This window comes from Natrix helvetica (genome assembly GCF_964273705.1).
Source record: "Natrix helvetica genome assembly, chromosome: 4".
NCBI lineage: Eukaryota > Metazoa > Chordata > Lepidosauria > Squamata > Natricidae > Natrix > Natrix helvetica.
In genome coordinates this window covers 33,329,843-33,349,061 of record NC_138550.1, presented here as the reverse complement: position 1 = coordinate 33,349,061, position 19,219 = coordinate 33,329,843, and the positions used below count along the sequence as shown (strand labels likewise).

The 19,219-nt window shown below is 38.6% G+C and overlaps 1 protein-coding gene across 1 annotated transcript; it reads right to left on the bottom strand.

Moving 5' to 3' along the window:
* Window positions 1–465: 465 nt before the first annotated feature.
* TMEM45A (transmembrane protein 45A) lies at window positions 466–16,883 on the bottom strand. Its single transcript, XM_081952852.1, has 6 exons — window positions 16,603–16,883; window positions 9,685–9,881; window positions 5,942–6,154; window positions 4,994–5,178; window positions 1,869–2,014; window positions 466–1,213 (listed from the first exon to the last, which is right to left on the bottom strand). The coding sequence occupies exons 2-6, from the start codon at window positions 9,869–9,871 to the stop codon at window positions 1,120–1,122; spliced, it is 825 nt and encodes a 274-aa protein (XP_081808978.1). The 5' UTR covers window positions 9,872–9,881; window positions 16,603–16,883; the 3' UTR covers window positions 466–1,119.
* Window positions 16,884–19,219: the final 2,336 nt, after the last annotated feature.

The window sequence follows — 19,219 nt, the reverse complement described above, 5'->3', positions numbered from 1 at the left end:
ATATATTCAGCTACTGGCTTCCCTTGTTGTCTTATAGCCCCCAATTCTGCTTCCGCCCGCTGGATCCTGGTAGTATATTTGACAGTTTGTCAGAGCTCACACCATGGTGGCCTGGAACATGCAGTCAGTCTAGGTGACAACTCTCTGTAGACGCAGGCTCGATGTAGTGTTCGGTTAAGACTGGCCTTAAAGTAATGCACCACCAACCTCTCTGGCCACACCGTCACTTTACTGGTGGTGACCCCGACCTGACAAACTGTCAGGTTCTGAAGGGTTAATGAAAATAGTCAAACACAGAAACGGTTTGAAATGCAGTTTGTATTCTTCCTTCTGCACGAACTGACCAACAAAGCCCTAAGGCAATGAATAAATTGCCAGAGCTGTCACCCGGTGCTCCCCACCACCTTTTATAGTTACTTAGTAATTAGGATTACCTGCACCTCGCACATGCGCACACCCACCTCCTTGTAACCCAAAACAAACACCACCCGGCGATTAATCGTGGATTGTTGTCAGTCAGTTATCACTAGCTTTGTAGATTTACTCACCTGTTTGTTAGGAGTGAAGCCTGGTGAGTCTTGACAGATGGCCTGGGTTTCTCCCCTGCATGGCAGCTCCAGGCCTCTGGACTGGCCGGAGCTGACACAAAACATTTGGCTTTTTTATTCTTTGATATTAAATAATTACATAAATAAAAAACAAAGTAATACATTTACAAATATAAATGTTAAAGCTATCTTAGAAATTCTTTGTTTATAAATAGTTTTAATGTATAATTGATCCATTTTACTATTTTAATATATATCCATTTTTCTGTTGCATTACGATTGCATCTGGCTTTTGAAAAATACGTGAAAATGTCCCAGTTTACCCAAGAACAACGAAAGAGTGGATCCACCATTTTTTTAATGGCCAGAACTGATTCTCATTTGAGATGCTACTGCTATAATGCCATATGTTTCTACTTCAATTGAGAAAAGCAGTGTTGTAATGAAATTTTCATAAATTAAGGTCTAAATAAGATTAAATAATGGGGGTGGGAGGGGTGGGGGGATAGAATTACCAAGCACTAGAAATACTAAAATAGAAAGTGAACTATAAGAAAATGTTTCTGTAGAATTAAATTTCATCTTCTGACTCCAGTTCTCGCTCAGATGTTTTCAGTAATCCAATTTCCATGGATGGAACTTGCATTATTTTGGTACGAACCACCCTGGAGAAGAAAAAGTACAAGAACAAATCATGCTAAATCATCACACATTCTAAACTAATCAATGAAATAGAGGATAGTTATTTTTATATGAGATGGCACATTGAATGCAAAAAACAACTCTAATATTCCATCTATTTTCCAATATTTAATCTTCTTTTCCCAAAGTTCCTCTTATTATATTACTGTGTGGCCAAGAAATTAATCTGTATGCATATTTATATAGATGGAAAAATTATAAAACAACAAAAATAATAGCCATAATCAAAAGCTTTTCCTTCCTTAGTTTTATTTAGTAAGTTCTTCTAAACCTATGTGCTACACTGAAGTATTAATATAGATCTCAAAATAAATAAGCTAACTAAAAGAATCTTACAAAGAAATTAGAATTGGCAACCTTCCAGCACAATTATGAACAGTTTTTACGTTATTTTATCTATACAACTACATACACAATTCGTTTGCAATTTGTATGCAGGCATCAAGAAACAATTTTATATTTCAAAAGTTATAGGCTGAAAGCCATTTGATCCATAGACTACTATAATTTTCTATCCCATTGGAAGATCCAATTTTGAACGCAGTGAGATTTTGAATAAAATGATAAATTCTTGACATTTTAGTGGAGCTCTTTAAAATACCAATAATATTCACTTACCAGCTGACTAGAGTATAATTGACTGCCATGATAAGAAGTGTAATTGCGTAATGCCAGCAATAGCACATGGTCAGAAACATGATGTTATTATGATCCATTTGGTTCCATTCTGTATTTCCATTTGGAGGGTAAAGGACAAATCCAATCTGTGGGGAAAAAAGTGTATTAGAAATACTGTTTTTTTATGGGATTACCTCTCTCCAATTATATTTGCTTCTCAATAAAATCTGGTAGAGTTCCATGCTTCAGGACCCATCTCTTAAACTAGTGTTTCCCAAACCTTTTCTTTTATTATCCAAAACTGCCTATCAGAAACTCCTTATTTAAATGTTCTAGTTGTGATTGGGTAATGGGTTTGTGTGTCATTACCAGAGGTGGTATTCAGCCAGTTCTGACAGGTTCTGGAGAACAGGTAGCAGAAATTTTGAGGAGTTTAGAGAACCGGCAAGTAGGCTGGCCCCGCCCCGCCTCCCAGCTGATCTTTTTTTGTTGCCCTGAACAGGAGAATGGAGCTGGAAAGCAGGTTAGCGGGGTGGGGATGAAATGGGGATTTTACAGTAATCTTCCCCCAGGAGTGAGGAGGGAATGGGGATTTTGCAGTATCCTTCCCAGGGGTGGGTTCTGGCTTCTTTTATTGCTAGTTCTTTCAGGGATGCGCATACAGCATGCACGCACTTGATGTGTGCTACGTGCGCATGTGCTGAAGGAAAAAACAAGATGGCAGTGTCTACGCTGCCGCCGCTAGAACCAGTTTCGGGGTGTGGGCAGCCGAGTTACTATCTTCTCAGCCGAACTGGTAGGAACCCACCTCTGATCCTTACCCTGCCACGCTCACCAAGCCCACAGAAACGGTAGTAAAAAATGTTACATCCCACCACTGGTCATTATCCAAAGAAAAACCACTTTTATCCAATTTTGGGTAATATACACAGGTTTGGGAAGCTGTTGGAGAACAACCATCTTAGTCAGGAAAAGTCAAGCTTGGAATTAGTCTGAAATCATTAAGTAAACACAAAAGGGCAAGGCCTGATTTCTTGAATCTTGTTGGAGTTTATCTAGTCTTGCCCAGGAGCAAGCTGCCAGTCTGGTAAGTTTCCTGTGAAATTAGCATAGAACAATAAAATAGCTAGTTTCCACTCTACATATGTGGTCTGGTCATTCATACCTAACATGCTTTTTCTCAAGCTGGTTTACCCTGTGTACTAGCATCCCCCACCCCCCAGATCCACATGGTCCCAAACGTTCCTGCTTTTAGGAATGCTTTAAAGACCCAGGTATTGGGCCAGGGGGATTTGTAGAGCTATCTGGGATGGCTGTTTCAAATTTTGAATTGCCTTTGGTGAAAACCGCTTTATGTGCTATTATATTCTTTGTTTATTTTTAAATATCATCCTGCATTGTTTTTGAAAGGGAGGCTATCTAAATTACCATAAATAAATACAGTTGTAATATTTCCTTTCTGCCTTGTGTGTTCTTTATTATAGCTTAAGGCTGAGGTAAGCTACATTTTTTGGTTGAGATCCATTTTTTCCCATATAGTCAGTGGTGGGATTCAAATTTTTTTACTACCAGTTCTGTGGGCGTGGCTTTGTGAGTGTGGCAGGAGAAGGATACTGCAAAATCCCCATTCCCTCCCCACTCTCAAACTTTCCGCTACCGGTTCTCCAGAACCTGTCAGAATGGGCTAAATACTACCTCTGTTAGTAGTGCTGAAGCATGTGATAAGTGGAGTAAAAAGCAAAGTTTATGCCACTGTTTCTATGCCCATTCTCTTTCTGATATCCACTTTTTTCTGTTCTCTCACTTCCAATAGTTCTGATGAAAAATTTATCTCTTGCACAGTTCTTTAATAAGGCTGAAGGCCACATCAACTGAAGTTGAAGGCTGCATATGCCAAAAAGATGGCAGATTATCTACTGCTATTATAAGAATGCAGAGTTAGAATTGTTTTATATCAGATTTTCCTACAAAGGCATTCTCTAGGACAGGGTCTCCAACCTTGGCAACTTTAAGACTTGTGGAATTCAACTCCCAGAATTCTTAAAGTTGCCAAGGTTGGAGAGCCCTGCTCTCGGAGGTCTTTGAAAATTTCCAGTAATTTCTCCAGATATTAACTTTATTTGATATTCACTATGTAGACTTGGCCAGGTCAAAATCAATGGCCAGGCTAGAAGAGTCTAATCACAATTCTTAACCTTTAAAATAGGTTCCATCTATGCTACCTAGGTTTCCATATAATAGAAAGACGAGATAGAAATCAACTTAAAATTCCACAAGAAATGTTAGTGATAGCTATTATGTTAGATACCAGAATCAGTTACAATGGTTTACACCAAGGTCCTCTGTTCCGGCGGGAACAGAGATTCAACCTGATTGGTCGAACGGTCTGACAGCTCCCTATAAAAGGGCTGCTGTCAGACTGAACCTTCGCTGGATTGTACATAGTTGACTTCTGTTAATAAAGAGCTGTTGCTGCCTAAGCCTGAGTGTGCCTTTCCTTTACCCGATCTAACATATTATATCTTTCTATTCTAATACTTAACACTTAACAACTACAGTATGTTGCTTAGCAACTGAAATTCTGATCCCACCTGTGGTGGTTAGTTGAGGAATACCTGTACTTCGCCACACAGCTCTGCCTAACTAAATATCTCATCTCACCTCCCATTCATCTCATCTCCCAACCATTACCCCCCAAAAAAACACTTCTCTCTGATCATTAACAAGTTTCTCATTCCTACCTAATTTGTTATCTTGATCTATCTCAGAGTTTCATGGAGCAGGATAGGGTAAAATACTAGCAGCTAAGTCTCTTTTCCTCTGAAGAAACAAGCAGACAGAGTTAAAATGACTGATGCAAGCATTGATAGAAGAACAAATAGTAGTCATCACTCTACTGTAACTTTTTATAATAATTCAGAGTAATCTCCAGTATCATTACACTGCAGTCACCTTAGCAGATAAAGGGAAGCAGAGAAGGGTTGAAGTAATGGATAAGCCTGTATCTAATAAGTCTTCAGGATCTCATTTGGATCTGAGGATTTGGACCTCATTTGCTGTTCCTGGTTCTAATTTCAAAAGTTGTTCTTAAAGCATCAGGAAGGAAAGAAAAATCATTCACTTACCTGCCAGAACCAACTTCCTTGCAATATGCAAAGACTTGTTCGGAACATCTCAAGAACAATGTTATTGTGGGAAAAGACTTCCAAGAATATGCAGATAGCCCCTCCAAAGATAGTTATCAAAAGTAATTGATGAACATGCAAATCTAACATGGAACGTCCGTGGATGTGAAAATAAAATAGAAAACCTGGTGAAAGGGAATGAGAAGTCAACAACTTTTTATTCTCCAGGCTTCGTACATGATTCCTGATAAATATCTTCGGGTTTTGTGTCATGCAAAGTATGGATTTAATTCCAAAAAGTCTTAGCAGGTCATAGAAAATAATTGAAAGAAAAGCTGTTATTTACACCATGGGAAGAGCTGTAATGTACAAATGCCATGGTCATGATCTTCTTATTTTGAATCTTAAAACATATATAGGATGTGTGCATTCAACTTTGCAGAAAGATGGTATATTTAACATTGTATGGAGTTAACTTTCTATAAAGTTAAATAAACAAACAACTAAATAGCACAATCTATTTACTTGAGCCATATGCTTTAGGCACATGCTAGATAAATGGGCTGCTACTGCAGAAGTTTTTCGTTTGTTTACATGCTTAACATGTTGAAAAACATCCTTTGAGGTACCTGCAATGATTTTCGCTTACTATCTTTAAATGTAATTTATCCTCCGACATTCATGCTTAATTATTTCAAACAGAATGAATTCTTAATCTCTTTAAATAAAACAAATCTTCCATTCTGCATGCATCACTAATAAAGAAACGGGCACATTAATTCATTAATTCATAATCTTTCATCATTTATTCTGGTTCCCTATTTCTGTTACATCTCATATTGATTACATGACATTGTTATCATAACAGATAAACTTTGCCTATTCCTTTTCATTTGGATTCAGAAAACTTTTCTACATAAACAATGCAGTGAAATACCATAAACTCACCTTCCACAAAAACAGCAAGTGAGAGCATCATTCGATCTAAGGCCTCTGGTAATACATTTGTGCTGTTGGTCACAATGTCCACTAGCCCTGAGATGCCATAGAAGAGGTACATGGTTGCATGCTGCCAATTCATTAAATAATGCCACTGCTTTTTTTCATTATTATATAGCTTCAAATGAGGTCCATCGGAAACAAACTGCTCTGCTATCATACCTGGGTATAAAATAACAAAGGAATATGGTGGGAACCTTTTTTTTTTTGGCCATAAAGCAAGTGTGTGCGTGTGTGTGTGTGCGTGCGTGCATGCGTGCGTGCGTGTGTGTGTGTGTGTGTGTGTGTGTGTGTATGCTTCCAGATAAGAGTGCTACTGTGCAATGGGCCTGCTTCAGAAATAAAATTAAAATGGCTCCATAAATTACATATGTTATTTATAAAACTTCCCACATTTTCCTACCAAATCCTCCATATTTTTTCTTACTATGTATAAAATCCTATAGAGAAAAAAATGATATTGCAAAGCACATTTCCTTAGCTGAGGTCTGTGTGAAAACAGTCATATACTTTTATATATTTTATTATTTTTATTTATTAAATTTGTTAGCCGCTCCCTCTCTACAAAGGGACTCGGGGCGGCGTACAATAAATAAAACACATAATATAAAATTACACATTGTGCGGAGGAGGTATAAAAACACAATACATCATTATTATAACATAGAAATATTAAAATAAGTTAAAATTAAATACCCCATGGAGATTACAAATATAAAAATTGCCAGGAGGAGTAAAATGGAACTACGGTTGAGCCAGGCCTGCTAGTTGAAAAAGGTGGGTCTTGAGTTTTGAACGGAAGGAGCGGAGGTCGGTGGTAATCCTAATATCCGGGGGGAGGTCATTCCAGAGGGCTGGGCCCATCACAGAGAAGGCCCTACTCCTGGGCGCCACCCTCTGGCACTGCTTAGTGGACGGCACCCGGAGAAGTCCCTCTCTGTGCGAGCGAATTGGTCATAGGGATGTATGGGGCAGGATGCGATCCCGCAGGTAACTAGGTCCTATGCCATGGAGCACTTTGAAGATGGTAATCAACACCTTGAAACGCACCCGATAGACCACAGGGAGCCAGTGCAGCTCGTGCAGGAGAGGTGTTATATGGGAGTATCTCGTACTTCCCATAATCACCCGCGCGGCCGCATTCTGGACCAACTGCAGTCTTCGAGTGCATCTCAAGGGGAGCCCCATGTAGAGAGCATTACAGTAGTCTAGGCGGGACGTCACCAGCGCGTGAGTGACTGTGCGAAGGGCAGCCCGGTCCAATAGGGGGCGCAATTGGCGCACCAGGTGAACCTGGTGGAACGCCCCCCTCGCCATGGCTGCCACATGGTCATCCATGGACAGCCGGGCATCCAGGAGGACGCCCAAATTGCGCGCCCGTTCCATGGGGGCCAGTTGTTCGCCCCCAATGGCCAGTGTTGGAATTAGCTGGTTGAACCGGGGGGCCGGAAGCCACAGCCACTCCGTCTTGGAGGGGTTGAGTTTGAGTCGGTTGTCATCCATCCAGACCCGTATGGCTTCCAAACACCGGGACATCATTTCAACGGTACTATCTTGCACATTTCCATTTCTTGTAAACAAATGTCACAACATCTCCAGTGTTATGCAATATCTCTCATGTGAGCAAATCATAGCACCGAGTTTGTGAAATTCATTGCAGGCTTATATTCATAAATGTATTTGATGTTTTAATTACATTCCTAGGATTGACAAGAATCACCCAAGATATTTTCCTATAGTATTGCTAAACTATTTGGATGGTCACCTGAATCTTATGTCAGCTGTAATGGTTCTATCTTCCAACAGACAGGAACAGCTGGATAAACCCAAGAGAAATGATCAAGGCTTGCCACTGGTTTCCCCGAACATTGTATATCCTTGAATAATGATTAGTATGCTCCTTCTGTCTGGGGTGGTCATCCCCTTCCATTGAACATGCAGCTTCAGGAAGGATGCACATGGAACGATGTGGAAGGAATGGGACTACCATCTAGCCAACCAGATCAGTCAACTCAACCCAACCATGGCAATCAATGGGATGACAGATGCCACATCCAGATCACCCTCACACCTACATCAACAGTTGCTTTACCATGCCTAATTGTAGGGCTCCCTGGCTACCAAGAGATGGGATAAGAATGGAGCCATGCTTTATAACCAAGATAATCTCACAGTTCATTTTATATAATGATTCTGTTTATTTGTTTCTTGAATAAACCACAACCAACTGAATTCATACATCATGCCAAGCAATACTCATTTGAGAGTGGAGATTCATTCTCCAAGTTCATGGGTAGGTTTCGTTATTTGTGAAATTTTTGTTACCAAGCTAGGTAACATCTTCAAAGGAATTTGGAGAAAGTTAGCGTTGGTGTTCTTATAAGAACTTTGTGTGCCCTTATACAAAGTCCTTATAAGCAAAAGAACACCAAAACTGACATTCCCTAAATTTCATTGAAGATGTTATCTAGCCTGGTAATAAAACATTTGGAAACCAGCCCACAAGCTCAGAGAATAAACCTCCATTCTCATCCAACACCTGAGTTGCAGATATTGGCCACTATTGCAATACTCATTCGTGAACATCTGGTTTAGTGAAGCTTCCCCAACAATTTTGGAAACCATTTTTCAAAAGTGACAACTTCGGTTCCCTAAATTCCTTGCTTTGTGGTTTATTAAATAAGTTAGAATGTATAAATGTAGCCAAAAAGAATGCTTATTCTGATAAGGACAACCACTGTGTCCTCTACTACAGTTCTAAGAAGATATGGTTATTTTCTCCTTGGAAAGATCTAACTCTTACTTAGTGTTATACATTGCGTATATTTAAAAGATAAAAAATATAAAATTACAAAAAAAATGAAAAAGGAAGGAGGAGGGACAATGGAAAAAGTTCAAAAGCAGCACATAAACATGAAGAAAAACAATATAAAAAAACCTGCTAACTTCTCTCTTTGATACAGATACAATTATATAATAAAATACTCTCTTGTTATAGTTTGACAATAAAGCTAAAATATAAGAAATATATATCAAATAACAACACCAATGTGTAATCGTATCCTACTCTAATGAAACATATAGCCCAAAATGCATATAATAACAATCCAAAAAAATGTATATATTTTTTGTAAGATTAAGGTATAAAATAAACAGGCTAGTTTCATGATGGCTAACCCATGGCATGTGTGCCAGAGGTGGCATGCAGAGCCCTCTGCTGGCACATGTGCCGTCTCCCCAAGTCAGATCTCTGTGGTGTTTCTTTTATGAACTGTTTCCCTGCAAACAATGAAACAGAAGCTCACGAAAGAAAAATATCTTATCTCTTGCCACGCTGGCGGTGTTGAGATGCCCCGCCGTCCAGCTGGTCTCTGCTGTCCATGCACGCATGTCTAAGCATGCATGCATTTGTGCACATCTTTTAGTTTGGGCATGCAACATGTGCAATTTGGGCACCTGATGTCTAAAAGTTTCGCCATCACTGGGTTAGTTGTTCAGTTTCGTTACTGAAATTTACCTCCATGCAGGGAAACAACATTCAACACTAGATAGAATCCAGACTACAGTTTGACATCAACTATAAATTGCTTCAATGTTAATATTTTTTAAAATCCATTTTCATTTTAAAAGTATTTTAAATCGTAATCATACTTATTTAGAATTACATTTTTTTTAAAAAAAAATAAACTTACCAATGAGAGCAAAGACAACCTTGATTATGCCTTCTGTAAGTTCTAAGCGTTGAAATCCTGCCTTGGAACCAAGGTAAATATTTTTCCTCCTTTGACAGAGGTACCTGAATGGGTATTTCACAGACCACCACAAGCCAAAGAAAAGGAAAAAACTTCCAGGAAGAGCATGGCCTTTGAAATTGGCCATCTTTTTTCTACTGTGGAAAAAGCAGTTCAAAAAATAAAGTAAATTTCAGAAGAATCTCATATTTATAGACCAAATCTAAAATGTAGCTTATTATAGTTGAATCTAATAATGAGTTATATTTTGTTGCAGAAATGAAACACGATTCCTAATATTCTGAACTGTACTTGTTTGGAAAAGCATCTGTGCCAGACTTCAAAACCTGCTTGTATAAGAGATAGTGTCATAAGAAAATTCCAATAGGAAAGAAAGGCAACAAAACAAAAAAAATAATTCTTACTTTAAGATCAGAGGTTTATTGTTTCTAATAATTTGGAACATTGGGTATGAATAAATATAAAAGATCTAATAGCAGCAATACACTGCATTAACATATTAATGCAGAGTGCCTATGAGAAATAACAAATCCTACAAGGACTGCTATAAATCAAAGAGTCCCAAGCCGATCTTGGGATTACAAATATTTTTGGTAAATTTTGAAATCATCCTAGCTGAAAACTTTGTTTCATATCTCTTTCTTCTGGGGCCTTCTATCATCCCTAGGACTTGTTGAATCTAATAGGCTATATTTCTTGATTCTCACAATATTTATCAAAAAATTATTTTAATGTTTTTGTCATATTTCCCAAGGCTTTGATCTTCCTCATTGCCTTCACATTTATTTTCATCACAAAGCTCACTGCAGGTGTAGGGAACTGAGACAGCAATGAGGGAACCACTGAAGTTCTTTTATGTTGACATATCAAAGCCCAATAATACAGAGCCTTGCAGTCAGAAATGGGTAAGGATTATAATTCCATTCATGTCATTGCATAGTTAGAATTTATACCATATATCCATCACTCCTCTTAGTAGTCAGTTTGCTTTGTTTCCCCATAAGATTTCAATATAGGCTGAGCGATTTTAAAAAAAAATGTTACACTAAAATACTTAATTGTGTCTTGTTTTCTGACTATCGCAGAAAGTTTTGATAGAGCTACAGATTATATATTGAAAGGGACAATATATAATATTTATACATTTTTCTTTAACATACATACAGTGAGTGCTTAGTAAACCGTGTACTGTCTGAATCAATTTAGTTATATAATCATCATCATCATTATCATCATCATCATCATCATACATCTTACGAAGGTACTTGGTTGATATCTAGGATGCTGGCAACAATCCGTATCAACAGTTAGCAATAGTCAATGGTATTTGTGATGCATTTTTGAATGTTCAGTTGACTGAGTTTCATATTTAATGAATAAAGTAAATAATAATAATAAGCTTTCCGAGGAGCTTTACCATGTCGTGATGGAGGGGCTTGTGCACTCTAGTGATCCTAAGGGCTATGTTGAACAGGTGCAACCATATCAGATAGGTCTTAGGTGAAGGGCCAGACAAAATTTGCTACACAACCCATTCAAATATGGTGAATATGAAAAAAATGAAATTTATGCTGGCTGAACCGTTGCCTGGATTAACAAGGGTTCCGTTGGATGCTATGACTCCTGGACATTCTGCACAAAATGAGCTACAGGGCTCAGCTCTCTCTGCTAGGCAACCAGGGCATGGAGCTGACAAGCTACTGGAAGAAAAACCGAAAAAGTGAAAAATCTGGACTAGGGAAGAAAACATCTCTATTATGGAATCTTACTATCAATCCGACCCAGCAAAATGTGGATTTCAAAAACGAATGTATCAGATTTGGAAGGTGAATCACATGGACTGTGATATCAGTGAACAAAGGCTAATGGACCAACGATGTGTAATTTTGAGCCACACATTTTTCACTGCAACAGAATTAACAGGAATCAAAGAGAAAACAACTAATGGCCTGAGCATACCAACAAAGAAGAATAACATCAAGAATGATTTGCAGACTCAAAAGCAAACTGAGGAAGAAAGAGAGGAAGAGGTTGCTGAAATGGATGAAGTTAAAGAACAAGAAAGCACTGAAGAACAAACACCAACAGATAGTGCTCAATTAGCTGAGAAAATAAAGCACCAAATGAAAGAGCACATTTGCTGAAGCTGAACCAAGTGAACTAGAAAAAAACTGGGAAATGTATTAAAAAAGGTCAATGTGGCTGTGCAAACCATTCGAACCACTACATTAGCTGAAACAAACCAGCTGATATATGCAGCAGCCTTCATAACCACCAAAGAACTGGGTTTGAAAATACAAAAGAACCGAAGAGGCAAGAAAGGGAAGCCTAAGTGAAAAATTCGGCTGGAATTGAAGATCAAAAAATTCCATGGAGACTTGAGCAACTTGAAGAACCTAAGGCAGGGTCAGCTAAAGAACAAGCAGGTCAAAAGCAGCCTGAAGCAAGATACTATTTGGAGAATAAGGAGATTGTGGTACTAATCGAAGAGCTGAAGCAGAGGGTTGTTGCCATTACTGAAAAGATTAAACAATATGAAAATCGAGTAATTCAGTTCAAGGAAAACTCACAGTTCAGAGCAAATCAGCACCAGTTTTACAAGTGCTTAGAAAGTGGAGATGGAATAACAACAAATGAAAAGCCTGATAAAGAGAAAGCTCTGAAATTCTGGAAGAACTTGTGGGAAAACAAAAGGAAGCACAACAGAAATGCAAAATGGATCAAGCAGGTTGAGGATTCTGTTAAAGTGTATAAAATGGAAGATGTGCAAATAACAAAAGAAATGGTGCAAAGGCAGTCAAGAAAAGTGAAGAATTGGAGTGCACCAGATGAGCTACATGGCTTCTGGCTAAAGGTACTTACAAGTGTGCACGAAAGATTGGCAGCCCAAATGAACCAGATATTAAAAACACTTGAAAAGGATGAATGGATGATAACTGGAAGGACATTTTTGATCCAAAAAGACAAACAAAGAGGAAAGGACCATGGAAACTATAGGCCAATCACCTGCTTGCCAACAACATACAAGCTCCTTACTGGCATCATTGCAAATCAAATCTATGGATACTTGGAAAGAAATGACTTGCTTCCTGTAGAACAGAAAGGATGCTGCAAAAATTCAAGAGGAACAAAGGACCAATTGCTGATTGAAAAGCTAATCCTAAAGAATTAAAAGAAAAGACAACCAACCTGTTCATGGCTTGGATAGACTATAAGAAAGCATTTGATTCCATCCCCACAGATGGATCAAGACATCCCTGAAAATCTTTGGTATCAGCAGCAACATACAAAAATTCATGGAAACTTCAATGAACCTCTGGAAAACGAAGCTTATGCCTAATGGAGAAGAACTGGGTGCTTGTTCAGTGGTGGTGGGGAAACAATTTAGCAATGTAATCATTAATTTGACTTCTTTCCTGATTTCTTTCCCTCCTCCAATTATAACTTTATCTTGGCTTTTCACTTCACAACAACTAAGTAGTCATCTGTTTCTCTATTGTCAGTAACTCACTGCATTTTACCATAAATTTCTTTCACACATCTTCCATAGAACTTTTCTCATTCCTTTTCCTTGAAAAACACTTGCTATTGCCTTTGTATTAAACATATTACATCCTTGGTTTGGGAATTTGGGCAGAATTGATTAAAATAATTTTAAGTAGTGTTAAGGAGTGCCTAAACAAAATAATATTAGTATTCTCTGTTCCAGATACTATTATGCTTCTGTTACATTTTAATCAGAGGATAGTAGAATATGCTATACATTAAATGTGGGACCTGGGTGAAAAATTAAATCAAGGATCTCCAATAAAGAATGCTGACTATGTTAAAGATCTGTTGGATGCATTGCACCTGCCCTCTCAAGTTGCTATCATACAGTGCCTTTGCTCCTACCTCTGAACACTGTGTATAGTGCAATTCTGACTGTATGGCCGCCCCATTTGTCCACGCTCTCTTTTGCCCTATTTTGTTTGTCTCCAACATGGGCCTGCCCATGTTGGCCATGAGGGAGTGTCTTCTGCTGCAACAAAAAAAAAAGTTTGCTCCTGGAGTTCATGTTCTGGCTAAACATTTTTTCTCTAGCTGACATACAAGCCTAACCTGCCCTTGTCACAACCTTAAAGTCATGTCATTCAAAGGTTGCTGCTGTGCTTCCCCCCCCCCCCCCCCCCCGCCGCCCAAAAGTCTCTACATTCTTGCCATCCCTTGGCAATTGGTGAAGGTATTTCAACAAAATAATTGCCTGGCTCCTTGTTGGAAGGGTTCATTCCAGATTATCTTGACCACCAATACTGCTGTGAAGTGTCAACTTGTGGCCTCCTGGGTGCATGCTTTGCACTGTAAGAAGGTACCAACCCCAAACAAAGAATCCACAACAGGGCGGCAAGTACTAGTAACCTCTGTCCCTGCTCTCCATACAACCTTCACCCAAGGCCACGGCAGCATCAAATAACAAAAGCCCAGCTTCATGGAAGCCCAATGATGATTGCCAGAAACAGCCTGCATTAGGAGAGGTCTTCTGCCTGCAGTTTTGACCAGCGCTGCATTACTCCTCTTCAGTACCATGCTGCATTTAGGATTGCACGTCCCACCATTCAAATGGTTCAGCCTGTCTATCCCCTTTTATGTATTTGCCTTGCGGAAATGCCCTTTAATCAAAGTAACTGTCCTCCTTCATCTCAAATTAAGGATTTTGGTTTATTTCACTTACTTCCATAATTGATATAAGGTAGCTTATGTGCAGAAATTGATTTGTAAGTTTCATTTTGTGTTGTTCTTACGAACAAGAAGTGAAGATTGTGAGAACCAAGAAATATAGCCTATTGATCCATTAGATTCAATAAGTCCTATGGATGATAGAAGGCCTCAGGAGAAAGAGATATGAACCAAAATTTTCATCTAGGATGATTTCAAAATTTACCAGAAATATTTGTAATCCTACTGAACTGTTACTGTGAAATATTTTTTTTTATTTTGCAAAATATGCACTTGTATGGATTAGTTTAAAACAGGAAGAATGAAACTGTTGGAAATGGGGAACTGAAGTAATGTACACAGGTGTTCACAGAAATTGACAGTAAGGTTGTGAAGCATGTATGGTTAGAAGAACAGTATAAAAAATGAGGTTCAAGATCGGCTCAAAGCTCTTCGATTTATAGCAGTCCTTGTAGGACTTGCTATATCTCATTGGCCCGCTGCATTAATATGTTAATGCAGTGTATTACTGCTATTATATCTTTTATATCTATTCATTTCTAATGTTTCAAATTATTAGAAACAATAAACCTCTGATCTTAAAGTAAGAATTTTTGCTTGTGTTGTTGCCTTTGTTTCCTATTGGAATTTTCCTTTCACAGGTGCATTTTATACTCTGAAAAATATGGTACTTTTATCCAAAAAAAATTTGCCTTTGGCCATGTCACCACATATGATAGTATGAACACAGTATCTGATTGCATTTCCAACATTTGGTGGACATGTCTTTAAACATCTTTGCCAGCCTTGCTGGTGGCAAATGCCACCTGTAGAATATTTTTTACAGGTTTTCCTTGTATGTAGTTGCTATTGTCAATTTATAATTTCTATCCCAGAGTTTTTGCCATTTATCTAATTCTATAGTACAGTGATGGCTAACCTTTTTGTCGTCTCATGGTGAAAGCGTGCGCATGTACCCATAATGCAATGCACGTGCATAGCCTGCATGCACCCCCTCCCTGATCTCACAGGTTACCATCTCTGTTACAAATTACTTTGAACTTATGTATAATACTGCCAAAATTTAAAAATCTTCTGAAAAGTTATTAGAGCCACTTTTCCATTAAAAAAAATAGCTGCATGCAAAACAGAAGTAAAACACACTACTTTTACAAGAATTGCTTTTCATGTTTTTCTTCTAGCCCATTTTTTTTTAAAAAAACCTCTCATACTAAAAAAACAAAACCCATGATAACATTACAAAGGAGAGTCCTGTATCTCAGGAATTCCAATATCTCAGAGGTTGCCTCAAAGAAGAGGAAGTCAAGCTATTCTCCAAAACACCTGAGGGTAGAACAAGAAGCAATAGGTGGAAACTAATCAAGGAGAGAAGTAACTTAGAAGTAAGGACAAAATTTCCTGACAGTTAGAACAATTAATCAGTGGAAAAACTTGCCTCTAGAAGTTGTGAATTCTCCAACGCTGGACGTTTTTAAGAAGATGTTGGCTAACCATTTGTCTGAAGTGGTGTAGGGTTTCCTGCCTAAGCAGGGGGTTGGACTAGAAGACCTCCAAGGTCCCTTCCAAGTCTGTTATTCTATTTTCTAAGTGATTCTATCTCCAGTCTTGCATGGTCCTTCTTCTCATCTCTTCCCACTTTTCCCATTTCCCATTTATTAAAGGGCAGATATTTCAGGATTCCCAAGCATTCTCCATTCCCCCCATATCTCCTCTTATTTACCCTCTGCTGAAATTACTTAGCAGCTGAACTGCCCGAGGAGACTAAAACTGGCTCAAGAACAATTTCCGAAGAAAATTGTCGAACGATGTTCAAAAATTTTAATCTCACGGGTCCAAATTGAATACTATTGAGTACTCTTAGCGGATAAAATGAGGACTCAGATTATTGGGGATAATATGCTGGCTCTGTTAACGTCTTAGGGAGGGCTGTAACGGTATATAAGTCTAAGCGCTATTGCTATATTTCTCCGTTATACTGTAACGGAGTAGTTCAGTAATTAACGTTAAGGTTGTAGTTGTGTTGGAAACTATCTCACACACTCAGGGAAACTATCTAATCCGGGAACCAGAACTCCGCTTGCAACTCCCCTTTCGTGCAGAAGCCAGCGAAAACCCAGAGAGAAACATTTCATACAGACTTACCGAAACGGCGCTGCTTCTTTGCAACTTAAAGCACCTTCCAGAGTCTTTGGAATTTTACGTGGAATTCGACGCGCGGGATCCTGGATCGCCCATCGCCAAATGTGCGGACGTGCCGGAGCGCACCTCTTTTCCTCCGTGACGAGGAAGAATCCTGCTGCTCCTCGCTAGGGATGCTCCTTTTAGAGTCCTGCCTTCTCCATCCCGCCTTCTTCGACAGCCACCCAGAAGCGCCCTGCTGGCTCCACCGCTGGGGCACTCACGCTTTCCTGCCGTCCCGCTTTCATCTCTTCTCGCCCCAGGTTGGACTTCGGCACAAATCCCTCCTCTCGACGGTCTCCCCACCCCACCCCACCCCACCCGGAAGAGCTGCCCTCTGCCGGAGGCGAGATACACTCTCAATAGGGCTGTAGTGATGTGGCAGTAAGCGGGAGTGGGACCGCAGGAAGGCGGGGTATTCAGACGTGGAAGTCCTCCAGGGATATAAAAGCGCTCACAGATCTGCTTAAAAGCCTCGGGTTTCAGCTGCCTCTCCCGTCGCAGAGGGCGAAAACTTAGAACTGTTTTTACCTCTTCCCTTAGAAACCACACATTCCTCTTTGCATTAATAGACACTTCAATATAATCACTATTGAACAGAGAGCGTCAGTCAAATTCAGTTTCATAGGCAATTCTTCTACAGTGCTAAGTATCAAAAAGCCTTTAATTTGGGCAAGCCGATTCCATAATAACTTCATAAAAGGGGTAGGGGGAAGGAAGCAGGCAGATATACAGAAGATGCTGCTAAAATTAGATGGAGAAGCAAATGTCCCATTCTTATTTCTCAGATCAATTATTTGCAGGCACTTCATGGACGTATCATATATTTGCAATGACTCCCTAAAATTCCATTGCTGAACACAGAACAATGTTCCTATTAGTAACTTGGAATAATTTTAAAATCATCCAACCACTATTGTGCCAAAATCACAGTAATGACAATTACCTTTATATCATCTCAATGATGGCGGAGAAGGTACTATTGCAAATGTAATTCAGTGCCTTATGTTTTATATGTAAATCTTTAAGAACAGCAACAGAGAATCAGCACACAAAGCAACTTTCAGAAAATACTAACAGCATTTGCAGATTTGCAGAGGTATCTTAGACAAATGTTATTAATGGAATACCAAACAAAAACCAGAAGAAAATGAAACTTTAAATCAATTCTGGGCAAAAATAGTTTTTAAAAGCACTGTTTTTGCCCAGAATTGATTTGAAGTTTCATTTTCTTCTGGTTTTTGTATTCCATTAATAACATACAACTTTCAGATGAACCGGTTACTGTGTAATCCTCAATTATAAATTTTACAAGGCATCCAAATATAATCATCTTCCAATTATAACCTTTCCTTGTATTTTCTATTAAAAAATATTTTCCTACCCAGTGAATCCACCAAAGGGGGGTGGGGGAGGTAAGAAAGATATATGTTTTCTTAACCATAGCATCAGGGATCTTATTCCATAGAAGTTAGAAAAAGGATGGGACCTGTGACAAAATATTATACAGTGAAATATTTTTGTTCACGATTTGAGTGACTTAACTATTGCTTTCTTCCAAAAGTTTGTTCAGTTTTCCCTTCCCTATACAGTCAATGTTTTTTTTCAAAGCTGCAGTTACATGCGTGATGCCTGTTTGGTTGCATAAGCAATAACAATTATGCTTCATACTTGGAAATAAATGAAACTTATAGTTACCCTTCAAAAATGTTTCAGTGTAAAATTGTTCTGTTAGGATTGCTGTATATTCTGTTTTTCCTTCCTTCCTTCCTTCCTTCCCCCCCTCCTTCCCTCTCTCCCTCCCTCTCGCTCTGCAGCATTCAGTGCCCTAACATATACTTTTTCTTGAAGCCCAGTTCTTTTGCTCTGTCTCTTCAACTATTTTTTCCCATTATAGTAAGACAGGTACCAGTGCCAATGCATTATTTGCCCATTATTTCCCTGGGTTAGCTTTAGCTTTAATCTTATGATTCATTTAATGATTTGGTTTGTTTTCATTATGAACCAAAAATAACTTATCCAAATAATTAGAAAAGGTGTGGAAGCTAAATTATAAAATAAGGTATGGTATGGTATGGTATAGTGTGGTGTGGTGTGGTGTGGTACGGTACGGTACAGTACAGCATAGTATAGTATAAGGACTTTTGCCTTGGGCACAGGGTTGCACTAGACGAGTTTCCCTTCCAGCCCTATGTGATTCTAAGGTTCATTTTTAATATTTATATATTCCTCAATCAGTTTTCAATCACTCCTTGCTCATTCTATTTTTATTCCTCACCCCTATCCTGGTCCATACACACATAGACACCACACACAAAATCTCATTAGTTTCCAAGATTATTGATAAATCTCTCAGTTGCTTGTGTTATCTTTTTGAGAATATAAAAATGAGTAATGAAAAAGAATTAAGATGATGATGATGATGATGATGATGATGATGATGATAATAATAATAATAATAATAATAATAATAATAATAATAATATTTTCAACTCAGGATGCTTTCTTTTAAAACTATACAAGAACATTGCATGCATTTATCTATTTTTGCAGAATTAGAAAAAAGTAGTCCCCTTTATTT